This window comes from Diabrotica virgifera, chromosome 7, assembly GCF_917563875.1.
Source record: "Diabrotica virgifera virgifera chromosome 7, PGI_DIABVI_V3a".
Lineage (NCBI taxonomy): Eukaryota > Metazoa > Arthropoda > Insecta > Coleoptera > Chrysomelidae > Diabrotica > Diabrotica virgifera.
In genome coordinates this window covers 31,493,833-31,517,829 of record NC_065449.1, presented here as the reverse complement: position 1 = coordinate 31,517,829, position 23,997 = coordinate 31,493,833, and the positions used below count along the sequence as shown (strand labels likewise).

At 32.9% G+C, this 23,997-nt stretch overlaps 1 protein-coding gene across 2 annotated transcripts in view; it reads left to right on the top strand.

Moving 5' to 3' along the window:
• Positions 1–23,997, top strand: part of LOC114332959 (chromosome-associated kinesin KIF4) — a 137,796-nt gene that overhangs the window by 43,006 nt on the left and 70,793 nt on the right. For both annotated transcript variants that reach the window (XM_050655196.1, XM_050655197.1), the window contains exons 3-6: positions 3,926–4,190; positions 8,860–9,034; positions 11,005–11,219; positions 13,579–13,788. In XM_050655196.1, coding sequence (XP_050511153.1) covers positions 3,926–4,190; positions 8,860–9,034; positions 11,005–11,219; positions 13,579–13,788 — 865 coding nt within the window. The remainder of the gene's footprint in view (positions 1–3,925; positions 4,191–8,859; positions 9,035–11,004; positions 11,220–13,578; positions 13,789–23,997) is intronic.

Genomic DNA, 23,997 nt, shown 5'->3' with positions numbered 1-23,997 from the left:
ACAAGACGGATGTTAATAATTCTTTTTGCATTCGATTCGTGAATGCGCCAGGAAACTTTGTGACTCATGGCCATGAGATAATATTGAAAAACTGCATTTGTGCATACAAAAAATGCATTCTTAAAGTGCATCTCAAACAGACAATAATAAAAATTCAGAACTCGTGAATTATTGGCGGAAATAAGTTCAATTTTGTTCCTCTGGGGTGTATGGGGTCGCTGAAAACGAATATGATGTCGTAAGTGATCTCCGGAGTACCTGGTACTCAGGGTACCTACTGTTTACCTTGTCTTAAGGAGTTTTCGGCAAAATCATTAAAAAATTAATCAAAAATCATTACTCGGGTGTTTTTGGGGTAGCTGAACACGAATATGACATCGGAAGTGATCTCTGGAGTACCTGGTGCCCAGGGTACCTACTGTTTACCTCGTCTCCTGGAGTTTTCGATAATTTTGATAAGTAATTAGTCAAAACTTGATACTTGTGGCCTTGTGGGTTCTTGTGCTTGCTGAGAACATATTTAATAACGAAAATATGTTCTGAACAACCTCTACGTCATAAAGTTTCATTTGATATCTTTAAAAAATAACGCATTTTTTTTTATTTGACGCTCCAAATTCTGTTGGTAGCATTGATGAATCTGTCTAAAATCGATAGTACCACTGCGTCTGAAAAGAAGGAGAATAAAGAAAGTAAAAATACGATCTTCCGCTTAAAATATATCTGTGGTTTGGTGCTAAAAGGGCCAATGTCAATATTCTTCCTTTTCGTACGGCTTTTTTAAAAATTTAATATTGACAAAACCAAACGCAAAAAATTGACATTAGCCATTTTAACACCAAGCCCCAAGTAATGATTTTTGACTAATTTTTTAATGAATTTGCCGAAAACTCCTGAAGACGAGGTAAACAGTAGGTACCCTGAGTACCAGGTACTCCGGAGATCACTTACGACATCATATTCGTTTTCAGCGACCCCATACACCCCAGAGGAACAAAATTGAACTCATTTCCGCCAATAATTCACGAGTTCTGAATTAAAAAAAAAAAAAAAAAAAAAAAAAAATCAATGGGAAAATCCCAATAGTTGGCTGTATACCATAGTTTAAAAAACCAATACAGAAGTAAAAACTTCGAGATGTATTCTGGTATAAAATCGTTTATTTAAAACTATAAAATGTCATCGATTGCAGAACGTTTTCGTTCTAAACAGAACATCTTCAGTGCATCCTGCCGAGTATTTTGAAACTAGCACACTGTAAATAGTGTTAACATCATCATATATGGTTTACATAATGTAATATGTTAAAATGTTATGACTACAAGTCGATGTTAATGGATAAAGTGGAACACATGCTAAAAGGGTGCCATGGTTCCCTGCTCGAAGATACTAGGTACTTGCCAATTCAATGGGCACAGACCAACAAATGGGCAAAAGAGTTGGTCTGTGCCCATTGAATTGGCAAGTACCTAGTATCTTCGAGCAGGGAACCATGGCACCCTTTTAGCATGTGTTCCACTTTATCCATTAACATCGACTTGTAGTCATAACATTTTAACATATTACATTATGTAAACCATATATGATGATGTTAACACTATTTACAGTGTGCTAGTTTCAAAATACTCGGCAGGATGCACTGAAGATGTTCTGTTTAGAACGAAAACGTTCTGCAATCGATGACATTTTATAGTTTTAAATAAACGATTTTATACCAGAATACATCTCGAAGTTTTTACTTCTGTATTGGTTTTCTGAATTTTTATTATTGTCTATTTGAGATGCACTTTAAGAATGCATTTTTTGTATGCACAAATGCAGTTTTTCAATATTATCTCATGGCCATGAGTCACAAAGTTTCCTGGCGCGTTTAGGAATCGAATGCAAAAAGAATTATTAAGATCTGTCTTGTCGTTTTTTTTTTTCGGAGGTTCAGTGCTTTATTGCCTCAACTAATAACCTGCACGTGTTTTTCAGTTATAGTATAATTATAATTTTTCTGTTATAATTTAATAAAATTCCTAAGGGATTTGTTAAAAAATTTGAACATAAAGTAGGCAAGATCGCCAAATACAGAGATCTGGAAATTCAAATACGAAGACAATGGAGAATGCAAAGTACCCAGACAATACCTATTATAATTATTACTGGAGTCATTCCGAAGAACCTCATCGAAAACATAAAAAAGCTGGGTCTAAATGAACATCTGTATAAGACCATGCAGAAAGCTGTACTACTCGCAACGGCCAGATGTGTACGAAAATTTTTGGGATATACACGTGCATACGAAGTCACCTAGGGCTCGATAACAAGGAAAGAGTCCCAAAATTGAACTCATTTCCGCCGATAATTGACGAGTTCTGATTTTTTTTTTATTGTCTATTTGAGATGCACTTTAAGAATGCATTTTTTGTATGCACAAATGCAGTTTTTCAATATTATCACATGTCTATGAGTTACAAAATTTCCTGGCGCATTATCAAATCGAATGCAAAAAGATTTATTAAGATCCGTGTTGTCGTTTTTCGGAGGTAAGGCCGATTTTAGTGCTTTATTGTCTCGCCTATACAGTGAGGACGTTTGAGTTGGAATAAATTCATTATCTCGAGAATGGGTGAATTTCAAGAGAAATCCTGAGACAGGTCGATTTTTATTTTAAAATTATGACTTTTTGTCATACCTATACAGTGATGAGCGCGCTAACAACCGGCAAAATAGCGCAAAAGATGGAAAACTAATTAAATTGTGAGATAAAAAGAAATAAAACTAGTAGAGGTGTTAAAATTAGCGATAGTAACATATACATTGACATTATATTGATTGTTTCCCACCTTTAGACGTATCAGAGGAGTATGTCAACTAAAACTGTCACTGTGACAGTGGCATTTCTCAAACTCGTCCGATACGTCTAAAGGTGGGAAACAATCAATATAATATCAATTTTTAAGTTACTGTTGCTAAATTTAACACCTCTACTAGGTTCATCCCTTTTTATCTCACAACTTAATATGTTTTCCATCTTTTGCGTTATTTTGCCGGTTATTAGTGCGCTCATCACTGTATATTATACTATTGACGTCATCCATCTGGGTGTAATCGATGATTTTTTAAATGAGAGTAGGGGTTGTGTGATAGCTCATTTGAAAGGTTATTCAATTCTCTATTCAGTAATATAAACAATAACTTAATTGTTTATACAGGGTGGCCAAAAAATATTTTTTTGATTAAATTAACTGACACAAAAAGAACAATGTAAACAATTTCTTTAATTCAAAATACATTTTACTGCTGTCAGAAAACAGGTAAAAATATTTATTTCACAAATAAACATTGCTTTTCGCTTAAATTCAATGTTCAAACTTCTAAGAGACAAGTGGCAGCTTTAACATTGAATTTAAGTGAAAATAATATTTATTTGTCAAATAACCATTTCATTATGTTTTCTGACAGCAGCAAAATGTATTTTGAATTAAATAAATTGCTTACATTCCTCTTTTTGTGTTAATTAACTTAATAAAAAAAATATTTTTTGGCCACCCTGTATAAATAATTAGGTTATTGTTTATATTACTGAATATGTACTAAATAGAGAATTGAACCTTTCAAATGAGCTACCAGACAACCCCTACTCTCATTTAAAAAATCATCGGTTACCTCATCACGCCCATATGGATGACGTCACTAGTGTCATATTATATATTCCAAAAAGTCAAAATTTAAAAATAAAAATCGACCTGTCTCAGAATTTCTCTCCAAATTGGCCCATTCTCGAGATAATGAATTTATTCCAACTCAAGCGTCCTCACTGAATACATAAAATTCGTAAGAGATTTGTTGAAAAATTTGACTATAACATTATAAACATATTTGCAAAACTTTATGAATATGAATTATCAATATTTAACTTTAATTTACTTGTTTCTAGGGTTATAATGTTACAATTCTGGCCTATGGTCAAACAGGCTCAGGAAAAACTCATACCATGGGAACATCCTACACAGAACATGGAGATATGGGTGTCATTCCTAGATGTGTTAATGAAATCTTTGATTTTATAAAAGAAAATTTTGCTTATAACTTTAACATCTCTGTAACCTTTATGGAACTGTACCAAGAGGTTCTCTATGATTTGTTGAGTGACAAACCACGAGAGCAATGCATATTAGAAATACGTGAGGACACAACTAAGGGTAGGTTATTTTTTATTTAAAAAATACGAGATATTTAAAATTCCCTAAGTAAGGGTTACATTAAATCACAGAAACAAAATTTAAAAATCCATCATCAGTGTTACTAAAAGCCAAAAAATAGCATGCCTGAGCCACCAAAATGTTTTGGGTAAAAACCCTTTAAATGTTGACAGTTGTTGTGTTATACTACATATTAATAAAAATACTTAATGATGTTGCAAATATACCTGGATTAATATCCAGGTGGATTAATATCCAGGTATATTTGCAACATCATTAAGTATTTTTATTAATATGTAGTATAACACAACAACTGTCAACATTTAAAGAGTTTTTACCCAAAACATTTTGGTGGCTCAGGCATGCTATTTTTTGGTTTTAGTAACACTGATGATGAATTTTTTAATCCGATAACATTCTGTGATTTGCTGTAAGCCTTATTTAGGGAATTTTAAATATATCTTTTAAAAAGGATCTCGTATTTTTGTGATTTATGGTATACAGCCAGCCTCAGGAACTTTGTTTTTTCCTCGTGGATTTTTTATTTTTTTATTTATTATGCACTGGGCAAATTACGAAAAAAAACAATTAAAATGTTGTTCTGAAGCTATTTGCTTGTGACATTTTTACAATTTTAACTATTTAATGGGAAATAAGCCACAATATTATTAAAAAATGATTTTTATTAACGTTTCGACGCCCAAATCGGGTGCAGTTGTCAAAATAGAAAATACTACTAACATAAACAAAAATGTTGTTGCTTAGTAAACAAATTCTTCTAATAATTTATTTAATTTGACTCATTTATATCGGCAATTCAGATACATATGATACATTTTAAAGTAGAAGACTTTAAAATGATATTGCCAATATTTATGAGTTGCGTTCCTGGGACGACTTTACTGAAAGATAGTTCATTCGATTACTTGAAATCAACCCCAACTCAAGAATATCCGTCACAAAAAAAGATAGCATGTGATCTGTCTTTAAAAAGACAACCACATGCAACGGTGACATTAAAATTCTCGCGTTAGAGATCTCATAGTAAATTACGAGGGAAAACCAGGAAAAACCTCGTGATACTATCCCGACATCGTAAGTATTTGGTCTTACATTTAATTTATCCTCAAAATTAATACCAAATTCTGACTTTACTCTATTGTTTGTTTTTTAACCAAGAGGAGTGATTCAAATTTACCGCGCCGTAATGCTTGTTTCTAATTGGTCCAACCGCAGGCAAGTTTACTCCATTGTTATTAAATTTTGACACTAATGACATTTATCAAATTTTGGCACCTCTGTCATTTTATAGGTTAATTAAGTATATCGGCGATTTTTTGTGTTTTCTGCATTATTCCTTTAATTTTTAGATTTTTAGTCTACTTTTATAGACAAACAGTTGTTTTTAGAACACTTTAGCGATGTGTTAGTAATATATAATATGTATGTATTATCATCGAAAGCTGATATGATCAACGAAAAAAGAAGATGAATTTGGTGACTTTTCTAGTAACTTTCTTGGGTGTGAATCTGTCTTTTTAGTTTACTCCTCTTGGTTAAAAAATCAACTATAATTTTGTTTAAATTATAAATAATATCAATAATACATGGATATATAAGTAATACTAAAATATAAAATATGTAGGACGAAGTAGTTTTCAATCCTAATAGTAAATTATTAATATTGAAAATATTATAAATATTACTAAAAGATTTTTAAATTGAAAACTTATTGGTACACTTTCCTGTTGACACCTCCAAGACTTCTACAATTTGCAAGTCAAATGGATGCTGCAGTGAAGAAGTGAAGACGAGAGGGAAGGAATTCTACACTATGCAATTCACATCCCCCGTCTGCAGCTGGTAAAGTTCCAACGGAAAAATGCACCTAGTTACTCTACTGCACCTCAGCTGCAACGCGAAGGCAAAACAATCTCACCTCTCAACCAGAACACGGATTTTTTTCCTGGTTTTCCCTCGTGATTTACTATGAGATCTCTAACGCGAGAATTTTAATGTCACCGTTGCATGTGGTTGTCTTTTTAAAGACAGATCACATGCTATCATTTTTTTGTGACGGATATTCTTGAGTTGGGGTTGATTTCAAGTAATCGAATGAACTATCTTTCAGTAAAGTCGTCCCAGGAACGCAACTCATAAATATTGGCAATATCATTTTAAAGTCTTCTACTTTAAAATGTATCATATGTATCTGAATTGCCGATATAAATGAGTCAAATTAAATAAATTATTAGAAGAATTTGTTTACTAAGCAACAACATTTTTGTTTATGTTAGTAGTATTTTCTATTTTGATAACGGCACCCGATTTGGGCGTCGAAACGTTAATAAACATCATTTTTTAATAATATTGTGGCTTATTTCCCATTAAATAGTTAAAACAATGAAAATGTATTTACCCGCTATTTTATTGCTGGAATCGAATCTTAAAATTGCATATATTAGTAATAAAGGTATGCAAAGTCCGCAGAAATTGTGCTATTTTGTTTATAAACAAATTAGCGATCCGAAATCTTTTTTTTCAATTATTGCTCTGTAACTCAGAAGATTTTGTCTTTAATCCAAAACCACCTAAATAAAAATTCACCGTAATTTATGGTAGGGGAGCAAAGTATGCTAAATGTGCAGTCACTCGAGCGCTTTGGGGACCTATTGGGTTGTGAAGAGTAGGTCCTAAAACCAAAAAAAGGTGAGTAAAGTTTTCCATTTTAGTGGGGATTTTCCACTTTTTAATTTAATTTTCCATTTCCAACAATCGTTTTTTTAGATTATAGCGCCATCTATCCATAATTCGAAAAAATGTCTTGAATAAAAGTTGCTTATTTTTACGTAAGGAATCCAAATCTGCAATAAAAAATGGGGGCTCCCATTTAAGATTCTAAAGTAACTCACCACCCCACCTCCGTGGGGGACCGTGTTTGGTGCCATTCGATAGATTTTTCAAAAATATTGAATAAGTTAATTTTTCAGTTTTTCGATTTGATGTTCATTTCGCGAAATATCGCGGGATTCGTATTTAAAATATTAAATTTACTCCCCACCCCTCCGCGGGAATTCGTGTTTGGTATCATTCGATAGATTTTTGAAAAATATTGAGTATGTATTTTTTAGTTTTTCGATCTGTCATTCATTTCGCGAAATATTCGGTTTTTTCTTGTGAAACTTTTGGGACTCACCCATTTCCTTACGCCCCCAAATCGTCAGATTTTTGAAATATACACTGTTTTGCATGAACTTAACTTACCTTATCTTAATCTGATGATTTCGAGTTTTTCTAAGGATAGATTTTTTTTTCGGCCCCCCTTAACGAACTCCCCTGCATTAAGAGCCAATATATGGTAGAGGTACATTTTCAGGGTACAAGGTTTCTCCCCATGTAATAATCTGACGCGCTCGAGTAACTCCCGCTTGAGCTCCCCTACCATTAATTTTGCAGATATTTTTTTCCGAGTTCCTTAGACGAAAACTTTTCTTAGAAAATCCTGATTTTCCCAACCAAATCTTAAAATTTTAGGGAATTATTAATAATTTAATAGCTTAGTAACATAAAAGCCTTTATATAGTAATATTTCCGGAAGCCGGCGACAATCTAACGAATAGTTTAGCAACAATTAAATTGTTAATATTAAAATAATCGAAAGTTTTACTTCAATAAAATTAAAAACAACATAAAAATAAAATATATCGGAAAAATATCTCTATGCAGAATTAAATTACGGTGAATTTTTTTGAGTGTTTTTGGTTTAAAATTAAAATCTTCAGAGTTACAGAGCAATAATTGAAAAAAAGAAGATTTCGGTGCGCTAATTTGTTTATAAACAAAATAGCACACTTTCTGCGGACTTTGTATACCTATATTAAGATTAGATGGTAAATAACTTTTCCCAAAAACGGCCTTTTTTTCCATAATCTGCCCAGACTAAGCTTTGTTTTTAAACCAAGAGGAGTAAACTAAAAAGACAGATTCACACCCAATAAAGTCACCAGAAAAATCACCAAATACACATCTGCTCTCTTGGTTGATCATGTCGGCCTTCGACGGTAATCCGTAAATATTATAGCTTTGTTCGCAGACAGTTCATGACTGGTTTCTGACTGATTCGCATGCTCAGTTAAGTTTTTAAACGGAAACTTGAAACGGCTTGAAAACGGAACTGCGCATGCGAATCAGTCAGAAACCAGTTATAGACTGTCTCTGCGAACAAAGCTTATATTATACTAATATGTCGCTAAAGAGTTCTAAAAATAACTGTTTTCTATATAAAAACAGACTAAAAATCTGAAAATTAAAGAAAATACAAAAAATCGCTGATATAACTTAATTAACTTATGAAATGTCAATAGTGTCAAAATTTTATAAATGTCATTAGTGTCAAAATTTCATAACAGTGGAGTAAGGGAGCGTTCAAGTATTACATAACGTGATTTTTGAAGATTTTTGCCCTCCCCCCTACGTAACGCACTCTAATGGGCGTTTAACTATTGCGTAACGCAATTTTTGAAGATTTTTGACCCCCTCCCTCCCACCTGCGTTACGTAATACTTGAACGGTCCCTAAACTTGCCACGGCGCGGGAAATTTGAATTACTCCTCTTGGTTTAAAAACAGACTATTACTTAACCTATTTACCACTAAAAATAAAATTTTAGGAATTCATATTCCCAATTTGACCGAAATAGATGTACAGAATGTGAATACTGTTTTGGAAACCTTGCAGAAGGGAACAACAAGGAGGGCAACTAGCGCTACAGCTATGAATGCGCATAGCTCTAGGAGCCACGCCATATTTTCCGTGAATATTTCAATGAATCATAAAGAGAACTGGTAAGTTTTTGTTAATTTATTTTAGGCTGCATCTCAGGATAAAGCTATTTGTTAAAGGACGCCGCACACATCTTATGGAATATATAATGTCACTCAAACAAAATAAAATTTACTTGAATAGATTGGTCTTGAAATTACACTAATTTTATATCATTGCGCCAACTCCGTATTTTGAATAATAAGAGCTTAAATAGATAAAAATAAATCTAAAATCAAATGGGAATGTACTTGTGTCAAAGAGAGAAAAAAGATTTTGTAATTCGCTTAAAAAATAAATCTAAAATCAAATGGGAATGTACTTGTGTCAAAGAGAGAAAAAAGATTTTGTAATTCGCTTACTCCATAAATCTTTCTGAGGGATTAACCCCTTAATATACGCGCTCCACTCTGACACGAGCGATCTTAAATTTTAATCTTTCAATTTTTCAAGCATTTTCGAAGTTGGTATTTGTATAAAAGCGTATAAATATCTAAATAGCGGTACAATCTTTGCTACATTTCTTATTCTTCTTTTACATATATAACTTTTTTTATTGCCAAGACTGTGTCGTCATTGTAAAATGATATTTATTTATCTAATAACTTGCAGTAGGAACCGTTGAATTTTGTTGAATTGTTAAAAATGTGTTTTTATTCGAAGCGCTAGTGTACTAAACAGCGGTACATAAATACTTTTTTTTATTGCCCAGCCAGTGTAAAGACATTGTAAAATGAGATTCATTTTCAACTTACAGTCATTGACAATCGATAGGAATTGAATTTTGTAGAATTTTCAGTACATATTTTGTTTTCAGACAAAGCGTTAGTGCATTTGAAGTAGTCTGAAGTGAATCGTGTTTTTTTTTATTCTTAGAACTAGTTTATGCCTTATATACAGGGTGTTTGGTAAAGAATGGGCCATAGCTTAACCTTAGATTCCTGAGCTTAAAATAGGTAACTAGGTCCTCTAACTTACCGTAGTACAAAAGTTGATAATAACCGAAATACAGGGTGTCAAAGTTAAACTAAGAACATATTTGAAAATCTTAAAAAGCGGAACCGTCACAAAATAGAAATAAAATTTGATAATAGTCAAAACAAAGAGATGCGCACGCATCAAAAAAGCACATGCGATTCTACATTTACTGAATAGATTCAGGTCCTTGAGCACGCCAAATAGAATTCTATTTTACTGACGTCACAAAATCGAATTTCACAATTCAAGAATCGACCGCTGCTAGGCAACGTGACGTCACTAAAATAGAATTCTATTTTGCGTGCTCCCACTACTAGACTCAACCTAGTAAGAGTTGTGTACTTATAGATTCTAATAATTTGAAATAAGACAGGTGCTGGTTTTTATATGTAAAGTTGAAAAAAGGGTTAAAGCAAAATTAATCAATTAAATTGTGTGTTACATATATGTACGGTACTTTTTATGATGTCTTCTTCTTCTTTTCTTCTCCTTCTTCTAGTCGACTAGGGTGGGTGGCGGTTTTGGCACAGGTTTGGTTTAAAAACTATATAAAACTGTGTCGTTTCACACTGAAAACTTATACATATCTGAATCAACGCGTGTATCTCCTTAGCGTCCCCAAACTATCTTAAGTGGCTATGAGCTTGGGGGTGGTGCCTACAGGACCGTATTGGTACGTAACATACACACACATGGTTAAACAAACAAAAATGAATAAAAATAAAAACTTAGGATATTAATTACTGATTATATATATAAAAGAAAAATATGTGAAGGGACGGAACAAGTTGATTCTTTTTTCTCTGGATCTTCTTTCACTAAAAAGGGTTACGAAGAGTCTACTTCAACTAGTAAAAGTTGAATTTAATTTTCTAAATCAACTCTTACTGCGGGTTTTAGTTTGAGTTGACTCGAACTAGGAATAGTCAACTCTAACTGAGAATCAACTTAAACTGTAACATATACATTTTTAATTGTACTCTCTAATAATTTCTAATATTCAATAACCTTTTAGCCATGAAAACAAGCAATCCAAATTACATTTAGTTGACTTGGCAGGCAGCGAGCGGCCTAAAAAGACCGGAGCCATCGGAAATACGTTTAAAGAAGGCGTGAACATCAACAAAGGCCTATTTGTCCTGGGAAATGTAATCAGCAGCCTCGGAGACGAGAAATCGCAGCATGGGTTTATTCCCTATAGGGATAGCAACTTAACAAGGCTGTTAAAAGGTATTTGTGTTTATGTTTAATTTATAAACCTTATGATGATTTTACTAATTAGTCTCATTTAGACTAATCAATCGTTGACTTTAGACTAATTAGTCTCATTAGCCACTCTCAAGCTACTTCTTAAGATAATTCTTAATCGAATCAAGCAGAAATGTGAAGAGACAATGGGAAATCAACAATTCGGTTTCAGAGAAGGGTTGGGAACAAGGGGAAGCTTTGTTCTCAATGTTAATACTTCAACGATCATGGGAAGTACAGAAATCAATTTACGTCTGTTTTATAGATTTTGAAGAGGCGTTTGATATGGTTCAACATGACAGGCTGTGTGAATGTCTAGAAATGATTGGAATAGATGATAAAGATCTGATACTTTTACAACATCTATATTGGAATCAAGAAGCTTCTATTCTGGTAGATGGCAAAGGAACAGAAAAAATTTGCATTCAAGGAGGTGTTAGACAGGGTTGTGTGTTATCCCCCAACTTTGTTTAAAGTATACCTACTCAGAAATTATTTTTAACGAAGCCTTGGAAGGACAATGTGGAGTTCGAATTAAGGGAGAAACTATTAACAACATCAGATATGCAGACTACACCGCAATCATGGCTGAAAGTATCGAAGATATTCAATTCCTTATAGATCGAGTCACTAGAGAATGCTCCAATAACGGACTTAGCATAAATACAACAAAGACAAAGTGGTTAGCAAACAAGACGTCGGCCCTATGCAACTAATTGTCAGTAATTAACCGATAACAAAAGTTAACCATTTTAAATACCTAGGATGTTGGATAAACGAGACACTAATTTTCAACCATTTATGCTACACTTAGGACCTTCATATTTCACCCAGATAAACTTTACGATATAATAAAACAATACTGTAAATTTCATTATGATCGGTTTAATAGATTTTGCAAAATAAATTTTGCAATCCAGATTGCGCAAAAAAAATCATTTTTTCAAAATGTTGCAGGACTGAAAATAAAGTAGACAGCAAGTTGAATTTCTTTCTACATAATATAAAAGAATACTGTACCTTTCATCTGCAATTTGCAAAATTAAAATCGGTTAACTACCACGGTGTCAGGATTTTTTTAAATAAACAATTTTTGGTGCACGCGCAGGACAGCGGATTAGTTTGCTCTGATTGGGCATTCCAATGACCTTTGATAATAATTGATACATTTTAATTTTTAGTACATTTCGATATAAATAAATAAATTTGTTTATTGCAAAATAAAAACACATACTCTGTCCTTTAAAATAACACTTTTTTTAACAAAAACTTTCTTTGTTCATATATTTTAACTTAGAGAATTTAAGTTTATTATTTTTAAACATATGCAATTGTTTGAACAATATTTCACAAACAATAATCAAATTAGTTTGATTTTTGTGGAACTAAAATATTAAAATACAACAAAATATAGAGTAAGCAAATAATATATTAGACAAAGATTGGAAGAAATTTTGGTGAAAATTAACTTGTGTGAATCGAACACCTCTGTCCTGCGCGTAGCACCAAAAATTAATGTTTATTAAAAAAATTCCTAACGCAGTGGTAGTAAACCGATTTTAATTTTGCAAATTGCAAATGAAAGTTACGGCATTCTTCTATACGTAAAAAAATTCAACTTGCTATCTGCTTTATTTTCAGTCCTGCAACATTTTGAAAAATGAATTTTTTTGCGAAAGCTGGATTGCAAAATTTATTTTGCAACATCTATTGAACCGATCTTAATGAAATTTACAGTAGTGTTTTATTATATCATATAGTTTTTTTGGGTATAATATGAAGGTCCTAAAACTTAAAATGCGAATACTTGTTTTTTATGTTTTTTTTTTCGCAATTATTGCAATTTTACAACAAGGGTGCATTTTTAAAATTTTTAACCAATCCTCCTAGTATATTGTAGAAAATTTAATTACGCAACTTTTTATGTCAGTGCAGCTTTTCTCAGAAATGAATACTTTTAAAGTTATAATCAGAAAACGAAGAAAAAAATCGAATTTTTCCTTTATCTTTTGACATTTTGATTGTTTAACCAATGTTCCGGACCTTTTTGAGTGGGAGGATAACTCAATTATTATTATATGAGTTAATTCCAAGCAATGTCTGCAAAAGAAATATGAGTCACCTTTCAACGTCCATCTCAAAACAGATGCGACCTGAACTAATAGCCTTTTGACTTCACATAACCCTATAGAAAGAAATCTAATGGTGTTAAATCACATGATTAGGGGGCAATTCTGATCACCGAAACGAGAGATTACATGTCTTGGATATGTCACATTGATGTGGTCGATAGTTCTAAAATTACTCCCAATTTCTTAATATTGTAATATATGTTTTTTAGATTCACTTGGAGGTAATAGTATAACACTTATGATAGCCTGTGTAAGCCCAGCAGATTACAATTTAGAGGAGACTATTTCAACACTTCGATATGCTGACAGGGCGAAAAAAATTAAGAACAAACCCGTAGTTAATCAAGATCCACAAGCTGCAGAGATTAATTCGCTCAAAAAGACCATACAGCATTTAAGATTACAAATCCTAGGACAAGGTAATGAATTGATACAAGTTTATAAGGTACATTCATAGTAAAATATTGCAAAACCGCTGACTTTTAAAGAACCTCTTGCATTGACAGGAAACTGTTTTTTCTTCTGGAATTCCGCAGCCATGATATTCTCCTTCTACCGGGTCCGCGCTTACCTTTGACTTTACCTTGCAATATGGACTGCAGCAGGAAGTAAAGGTGCTGATTTCTCATAACGTGTCCCAAATACTGCAGTTTTATGCGTTTGATGGTAAACATGTAGCGTGCAAACCCGCTACTTTATAGAATTTATTTTAATAAGACCCACTCTACATTTAGAGGTTCTCCCAGGTAGCTGTTGATTTTCATTTTTAGCAAATATTTATTAGTCCGTCCATTTATATTCTTTTTGTGCACCCTGTATGTACATTTTCAATTTTATAATGAAGTTAGTGATGCCTGATTTAAATTAGAAAAGTTATTTCCATTATGTCGAATAGTATTTATTGAGATAATAATATTATTGTCATTTTCATTTTAAAACGTTTATTTCCAGTAGTCGTTATTTCTAGATATTTTATTACGAAGCAAAATTATTTATCAAGCCATTAATTTTTTGTAATTTTAAAACGTCCAACTTTGCCAATTTCAATAAGAGTGTCTCTGTCGTTATCAGCTGATACTGACTTTCAGTTAATTTCTTTTACTTTCATAAATACCAGGCTGGTCCCTTTCTGCTTCATTTCTATAGTGGAGTCACTGAAGGTGGATATGAGCTATTACCTCCGATTTCGTTCAACCTCCATCGATTTGCATGAAAATTGCTGAGTGATTAGAGGATATCTCAAGAAACAAAGGTGACATGGTGCCAACTTGCGCTTTTACCCTGGGGGTGGATGCCACCCCTTCTCGGGGTAAAAATTATTGTATTAAAAATAACCCCATAATTAGATAGGGGGACAAATTCTAAGCAAAATTTGTTATATAAAGTTATTAAAATAAATCAAAACTTTTTGAGTTATTAAAGGTTAAAAAGTTTAATTTTTCGTAAGAAAAATGCATGTTTTTAACCAATTTTTCATAGATAACTCAAAAACTATAAGTTTTTAAAAAAAAGTTATTATTACCAAAATTGAAGCTAATAAAAAATTAAATTAACTCCTTACTAAAATAACCTTTTAATATTAACTAAAAGTGAGTTATAGGTAATTGAATGCATATTTTTTTCGGCGAGTACTCAAATCTAAGTATTCAAGCTTAAATTACGAGAAAATAATCCATTTTATAAAATAAACTCATTAAACGTTTGTGAAAATACTTAGAAATATCTATCAAATGAGATACCGAACAATTTAATAGCATTAAAATTTATGCTCCAAAAATTTTCAAAATTTATCTTTTAAAAATTTTTCCAAAAAATGTTATCGTTTTTTAATAACTCCGTTAATTTTTAAGATATCAGGTTCATCTAAAAACAATTTGAAAGATAATTCCAAAGGTTATTAAAACTCGTTAAATATAATCTTTCAAACCCCTTACTTTTTTAAAAATCAAAGATTAAATGGCCACGGTTACATGGTTCTCGTAGCAAAATTTAAGCTTTAAACGTTTCTATCTCGGTTATTTTTCACCCCACATAAATAATAAAAAAGGTATGATATTTGGTATAGAAAAAACTAAAATTTGGTTAATTACTATTTTTTACGTATATTGAGTATTTTTATAGTTATTATCAAAAGAAAATGAAAATGACGATAATTTTAAAAATTCTGATTTTTTTAAATTACATCCTTTCTCAAAAATATGCATTTTAAACCGATGAAAATTGTTAAAGTCATTACTTATGTCAATATAAATAAAAATTTTTAAGGATTACTATAAATTTTAAGTTTTGTGGAAATGGCGTATGTTTTATTTTTCACTTTTTCGAAAGAAATATAAAGGGTTCTCTTAGTTTCATCATAACTTGCTTAATTTTGATTCTATTAACTTCTTCTGAAGCTCATTTGTTAGGTATTCTGAAGTACTTTGATAAGTATTTAACAAGTATATTTTATAAAATGGATCGTTCCCGTTATTTAAGCTTGAATACTTAGATTTGAGTACTAATCGAAAAAAATATACATTCAATTACCTATAACTCACTTTGAATTAACATTAGTTAAGTACTTTGAGTGAGTAGTGTATTCAATTTTTTATTGTCTTCAATTTTGGTAAGAATAACTTTTTTGTAAAAGCTAATATTTTTTGAGTTATACGTGAAAAACAGCTTTAAAACATGCATTTTTTTACGAAAAAATAAAATTTTTGATCTTTAATAACTCAAAAAGAATTGATTTACGTTAATAACTTAATATAACAAATTTTGATTAGAATTTGTCCCTCTATCGATTTATGGTATTATTTTTAATAAAATAATTTTCACCCCAGAAAAGGGGTGGCATCCACCCCCAGGGTAAAAGCGCAAGTTGGCATCATGTCACCTTTGTTTCTTGAGGTATCCTCTAACTGCTCACCAAATTTCATGAAAATCGATGGAGGTTCAACGAAATCGGAGGTGAAAACCTTCAGTGACTGCACTACTATAATATCCGCCAAGTAGGTAGCATCAAGTAACTACATACCTAATTGGTAAGTTGTTTTTGTGGTTTTATCGTTTAGTTTTCAGATCATATTTTTATTAATTGACTAACTCGAATTTGCAGAATATATTTATATTTTTACCTATTTGTATTGTAAATTTGATTCATCCAATAAGAAAATAATTTTGGGGTATTTATTTATTTATTTTCCGTGAATGCTAATTCATTAGCATCAGCAGTTGTGTTGAATAATAATTATTTTCAAGTTTAATTTATTAAACTTGATTTGACTTGTTTAATTTATTAAACTCATTTCCAAAATTTCACGCTTCAAAAACTCATAACTTAGGAGTACAAATTTAAAGTCTTCTGTATCTTAAAATAGTTCAAACCACCCGTGGCGTCACAGAGTTTAACTATATGGTTCCGTTTATGGTTATATTTAGGTATATTGTTTTTCTTCTTTAGTTTATTGGGCCTCCACCTACTTGGCTACTTGGGTATTTGGCCAGCTCGTCGTCGCGTAATAAAGGAAAAATATTTATATTCTAATGACGTTTATCGTATGTCATTGTAATAAATAATATATACCAGTTCGTTGAGATTGGAGTTTGATACAGTTTTTTTAAGGAAAGGAAAGAAGGTTTACTATGAAAAATAAAACCATTTTGTAAAAGTACAAGTTTTCTATGAATAGTTCAAACGATCAAAAACACTTGTAACGTCACATAACTGTATTTTCTACTGACGTTTATAATGTCTAATTTAAAATTATATACAATTTTGTTTACGAATGTAAACATATAACCCCGTGACGTCACGACACGTTTTGGGCTGGCTGGTATAAGTTAAATTTTTAATCGTCTTTAGGGGCCAAACGAAAGACAAACAAAACTTTTTTATCTTTGATACATGTTTTAAATTATGTTGTGTTGTGATTTATAACATTTTTTTCGAATTTAAAATTTTATGCAAGTTCCCTATTGTATTTTGTAATTGGGGTGTTTAAATTAAAACATTTGGGGCCTACTGTTTGGTTTAGAAGTCACCTCTAATATTTTCTGTGCTGCTGGTGGGGAATATTAAGGTTTTGTTGACTTGGGTGCAGAGGCGGCTCTAGCCCATGTAGCGCCCGTGTGCAGTCGATGCTCTGGCGCCCTTTGGTAGACGCGCAGTCAAAATGGAATAGTCGAATAGGTACCTACCTATTCCTAGTACTAGTACATAGGGTATTAGAGGGTATTAGGTACACTTATATTGTAAACAAAAATCCGGATGTAAATAGTCCAATATTAAATGATGTCGGGAGCCAATAGGTATTCACGGCGTCAGAACAACCTATCTAAAAGAGCCCCTGCAGACTTTTTATCGGCAGATAGTTTGCCTTCAAACTAATTTGTCGGCCAAATATCGGCCGACAGTTTAATCAGTGTGAGCTAACTAGAACTTGCGCACACACGACAATTGTTTATCGGTCGATAGTTCAATTATCTCCTAGTTTTGGTATCCAATACTTGTGCAGTGCGAATATTTTTTGAATATTTTGCGAAAAAATGGCATCGACTAATTCACAATCGTTAATTGTAGAAACCTGCATGGCCCAATAGGGCTTTTCATTCACAGTCATTTGTTTCGAGCTTCTGTCATGTGTCACATAATATTAATATATCTATGTCATACGTTATTGATATATACCAATGATACAAACCAAAGACTTATGGCGTAGATATATTAATATTATGTGACACATGACAGAAGCTCGAAACAAATGACAGTCGATGAAAAGCCCTATTAGCGTGACTAGTTCATTGAAGGTGACTAAGATCATCCGATATAAGGCGAAAAACTTTTTTGGGTAATCAAGTAATTTAGAATACATTGTGTAGAATTTGCCACTAAATAATCTATCACTGAGAATTCATCATCAGCATCATCAACAGCTATTCCATCCATCGCCAGAAGGAAGCCTTCCTTAGGTGTATCCATTCATTTTAGTTTGTTTTTTGCATCCATTCGTGACCAGCAGGTCTGCCTCTACTTATTTTGCTAGTCCTTGGTCACCATTTAAGAATTTGCTTCGTCCAACGGTTGTTTTCCATTCTTATTATGTGTCCTGCCCAGTTCCATTTTAACATGACAATCTTCTGGATCACGCCTGTTACTTTTAACCGTCACGTCGTCTTTTTCTTTCACTGTAAATTATGATGCACTCAATACTCTCGGAATCTCTTCTTGGATTTCCTCCTCCGTTATATGAGAGCGATAATAACATGTCTGGATAATTTTTTCATTGTGCGACTACTAACTTCAACAGTCAAATAAGAACTTTAGTACTAAATCGTTCGAGAATAGTCGGTTGGCTGTTGATAGTGTGCGCCCTCTTCACCAACCCGACTGTTTAGTTGGCTCAGTATGCGCACTAACAGCCCATCCCGACTAAACTATCTGCCGATAAAAAGTCTGCAGTATGCGGGGCTCCGCTTACTTCACGTGTTTTATCCTTCCAGTGTTTTAATTTTTGAAGGAACGAAAAAGTGTCATTATTTTGCTTTAAAAGTTTGAAGCGTTCGTCAAATTTAGTAATTGCGGTATCTAATAGGTAATAGTAAAAGTTTACTTTAAAATGTATTTTCGCGTCACTGCTTCATCTTCCGCCTCCTATTTAAAAAATTTTCATATTTTATGTTGAAACAAAGTAAAGGACCCGCTCTTTGGTGCTCGGCGCCCCTAACATCCCGGCGCCCGTGTGCACCGCACACCCTGCACAATAGGTAAAGCCGCCCCTGCTTGGGTGGTAGGGTCCCTTCATAAATTTATGCTGCGGAATAAAATGTCTAGAAATAACGACTACTGGAAATAAGTTCTCTAATTTAAATCAGGCATCACTAACTTCATTATAAAATTGAAAATGTACATACAGGGTGCACAAAAAGAATATAAATGGACCGACTAATAAATATTTGCTAAAAATGAAAATCCAACAGCTACCTGGGAGAACCTCTAAATGCAGAGTGGGTCTTATTAAAATAAATTCTATAAAGTAGCGGGTTTGCACGCTAAAAACACAATCTCCGGTTCCTTCTTCATTCTTCCTAGAACTTCCTTGTTTGTGATCCTTGCTATCCATGATATTCTCAGCAATCTTTTATAAAGCGACATCTCAAATGCTTTAAGTTTTTTAATAGTGGTGTCTGTAAGCGTCCATGCCTCCGCTCCGTACAATAATATAGAGAAAACAACATCTCAAATATCTCGTTTTTGTATCTGGGGATATGTTGTGGCTTTTGAAGATGGCGCTAATTTTGTTAAATACCGTTATTGCCTTTCCTATGCGGCACTTTATGTCCTGTACATTACTCTACTGCTAATTTATAATAGTTCCCAAGTAGCGGTATTGTTTTACGCGCTCTAGCTGCGTTCCATTAATGTAGAGATGAGCCCCGTTTATACAGGGTGTCCAGAAACTCTACCGACAAACGAAGACAGGAGATTCTTCAGATAATTCTAAGATAATTTAACCCAATTCACTTAGTCCGAAAATGCTTCCTAAGGGAGCTAGAGCTCTTTGAAGATGGCGTCTTATAATTAGTTTTTCTTAAATACCTCCAGAACGCTTCTATTTAGAAAAACAAAAATTGGTACGCGTATTTATCTTCAAGATATAAATCTAATCCATCCACTGCAAATTTCTAGTACCGATCATAGGCGTCCGTTTTGGGTAGGGCAACGGTTATTTTATCGCATAACATTTGTATCTTTAACTTTTATGCATTTCTGACACTGGATTATTAAATTGTGAAGTATTCTAGTACTAAAAGGTACTCTTGTTTTAAATCGGTAGGACACACCGTTTTCTAGAAAAATCGATTTGAAAATTTTTCGCTTTTAAAATTAAAAAAAAAATTTCAAAAAAAAACTGTTTAGAAAGACGAAAACTGGTACATTTATTTATATTCCAGAGATAAATCGATTTCATGAATTGCGAATTTCTAGTACTGGTCATAAGCGTCCGTTTTGGGTAGGTCAACAGTTATTTTATAGCATAACTTTTTTGTCTTGAATTTTTGAGCATTTTTGACATTAGATTATTAAATTATGAGGTATTCGAGTACTAAAAGTTACTCTTACTTTATGTTGGTAAAATACTTCGTTTTTTGTTGAAAAGTTCTTTCAATTTTTTTTCAAATTTCAAAAACGAAAAACTTTCAAATCGATTTTTCTAGAAAACGGTGTGTCCTACCGACTTAAAGCAAGAGTACCTTTTAGTACTAGAATACCTTACAATTTAATAATCTGGTGTCAAAAATGCATAAAAGTTAAGGACGAAAAAGTTATGCGATAAAATACCCGTTGCTCTACCCAAAACGGACGCCTATGACCGGTACTAGAAATTTACAATTGATGGAATCGATTCATCTCTGAAAAGTAAATATGCATACCAATTTTCGTTTTTCTAAATAAAAGCGTTCTGGAGGTATTTAAGAAAAACTAATTTCATGACGCCATCTTCAAAGAGCTCTAGCTCCCTTGGCAAGCATTTTCGGACTAGGTGAATTGGGTTAAATTGTCTTAAAATTATCTGAGGAATCTCCTGTCTTCGTTTGTCGGTAGAGTTTCTGGACACCCTGTATTCTCCTTGCTGATAATATAAATTGTTTTGTTTTTTGGGTATTAATGTTTAGTCCGTGCTGTTGACTATACCTACTCATTGATTCTCTCCATTAGCCTCTGTTTTTCACCCAGCTTTTAATTGTTGTTTACCTTGCCTCCCCGTTGAGACGGGGGGTCATAATCTTGAGCCATTATTACTTGATCGTCTGCAAAGTTGAGCGTATGTACCATAGTGTTGGTGAGTGGTATCCCAATTGTTCTACATTTTTGTTTATATCTTTTTAAAGCACTTGCGAGGTATATTTTAAACGGAGTGGGGAATAGGCAACACTCTAGCTTTAATCTTTTTGATTACAAATCCTGTTGTTATTTGTGTCTCTGTTCTCCGTTGTTTCCACTATTTTCATTAGGCAGGCCGCACATCAAAGAAACATGAAACGTAAATCACGTTTCATGGAAATAAAACACTGCTAAACTAATAGACGTCCGGCCATTTATGAAACTCTCCGAAAATAAAAATGTTTTATGAGCATGAATCACACTCGTTTCATTGGTAGGCGGACTTCCAGATTTGTTTACCTGTGTTTTATTTTCATGAAACGTGTTTTACGTTTCATGTTTTACGTTTCATGTTTCTTTGGTGCGCGGCTTGCCTTAGAGGGATATCGCAAATGCATTTTTATAGCACGCTAATAGCAGAATACGCTATTTTGACATTTACCCAAGCACAGTGTGAATGTTACGCTAATACCGGATAACGTGTCCCGCTATTTAGGTCGAATTAAAATTAAGGGACGGTAATAACGTTAACGCTAATTTGACATTTGAGACGAAACATAAAAATAATTTATAGAATACAAATTTTATAAACTAAAAACTGTGAATCATCTTGTTTCTTGTGTTCAGAAACCTGTGTGTTCTTATTTTGTCTACAATATACTACTTTTTGTTATTTTATATTATTTTTATACTGATTATCTATATTTATTGTTGGTTAAATCTTTAAAATTAAAATGCATGTCAACCTGCTCAATATTCAAATTCATTTTTTAATAAAAAACATTTCCTAAACATTGATTTCTAGGTTATATTTAATCCCAAACGTCGGTTGTCATAATAACGTTAAGCCCCGCCCCAGAACATTTGCCATAACTCTGTTGATGTCTGTGTTGAAATCAGTGGCGGCTCGTGACCTCAGTATACGGGTAGGCTACACATACAGTGTATAAGTGTGTACATACCTATATAGGCACAGGGTGTAAAGAATGGGCCATGCCATAGCTTAATCTTACATTCCTGAGCTTAAAATTAGTACCAAAGTTGATAACCGAAATACAGGGTATCAAATTCAAACTTTTATTTTATTTATTCTTGAATATTTCCTGACAGACATGGGATAATAACACGAACTTTGGTAAGAGGGGGTTTTTTGGGATGAGAAATCCAAATTTGCCACCAAAAATGATGTATAACCCTGAGGGCGAAACATACGTCTTTCAGCGCTCATTTAATACGTTCAATTATTGTTATCTCCCACTCCACATACTTTTTGAATCAATATTTTTATTCTCTTAATATTTTTACATAAAAAAGGTATACTACATTCATCTCGCTTAGCTCAACTCTTTTCGAGGTAATCGCATTTTAAGTCTGCGATACAACATAATTTTTGTATATCATTGTACCCGAAAAATAAACTTGAAACCATAAAAATTGTGCCAGTTCTCATATTTATGTCATTGCATCGCAAATTCCATTTGAAGAAATTTGAGATACATTTTTGTAAATTTTTATGATTTTAAGTTATTTTTCGGGTGTAACTACATTGATATTATGTAGAGACCGACCGATTAATCGGCTTCGGCATCGGCTTCGGCCACCTTCGGCCAAAATTCGGCTTCGGCCAAAACGAAGCCGAAGGTTTCGCCGAAGGTGGAACAATAAAATGCTCCGAGTATACTATACTATATAAATAATCTCTAAACAATATGCTTCGGCGAGCCTTTGATACTTTGAAAAATATTTACACCCTATTTTATACCCTAATAAACCAAAACGTTTTACAAACTTTCAGGTAGTAGGTAGGATATAAATTTTAACAATAGGCCAAGATGTCTCAAAGATCTTCATTTGAATATTTCTCACGTAGTAAAATTCTGAGAAACTATAATAATTTTATTGTATTTGTTAAAACTCAAGATTACTGGTGTTTTGACTACTTAAATATTAATGGCAAAACATCGACTATCCCTACTATAAATGCAAATATTTAGTCACCTTCGGCTTAGGCTTCGGCTTCGGCCGAAGGTATCCTTCAGGCCGAACTTCGGCATCGGCTTCGGCCAAAAAAGTCACATTCGGTCGGTCTCTAATATTATGCAAAAATTATGTTGCCTCGCAGATTTAAAATGCGTTTATCTCGAAAACGGTTGAGTTTAGCGAGATGAATGTAGTATACCTTTTTTAAGTAGGAATATTAACAGAATAAAATTTTTGATTTAAAAAGTATATAAAGTGGGTAATAAAAAATTGAACATATTAAATGAGCGCTGAAAGGCGTATGTTTCGCCCTCTGGGTAATAAAATAAAAGTTTTAACTTTGACACCCTGTATTTCGGTTATTATCAACTTTCGTACTAAGGTAAGTTAGCTTAAATCGACATATTTTAACCTCAGGAATCTAGGGTTAAGCTACGGCCCATTCTTTACCAAACACCCTGTATACAGTGTGTTGCATTTAAGATGAAGAGACACCCTTAGGATGTGCTCACTACGTAGACCAAAGGATTGTATCCTCGCTCCGACCCTCGCTCCCTGGTACCTATATTCGTGAATTCTCGCATATAAAATAATGTATTTATTTCACATAGCGATCGAAACTATAATATCGATCGCTATGTAAAATAAATACATTATTTTAAATGCGAGGATTCACAAATATAAATAGGATACAATCCTTTGGCCTCCGTAGTGAGCACACGCTTATACTTCGGCTATCAAAATAAATACAGATGTGAAATTTTGCAGTCATTCATTTTGA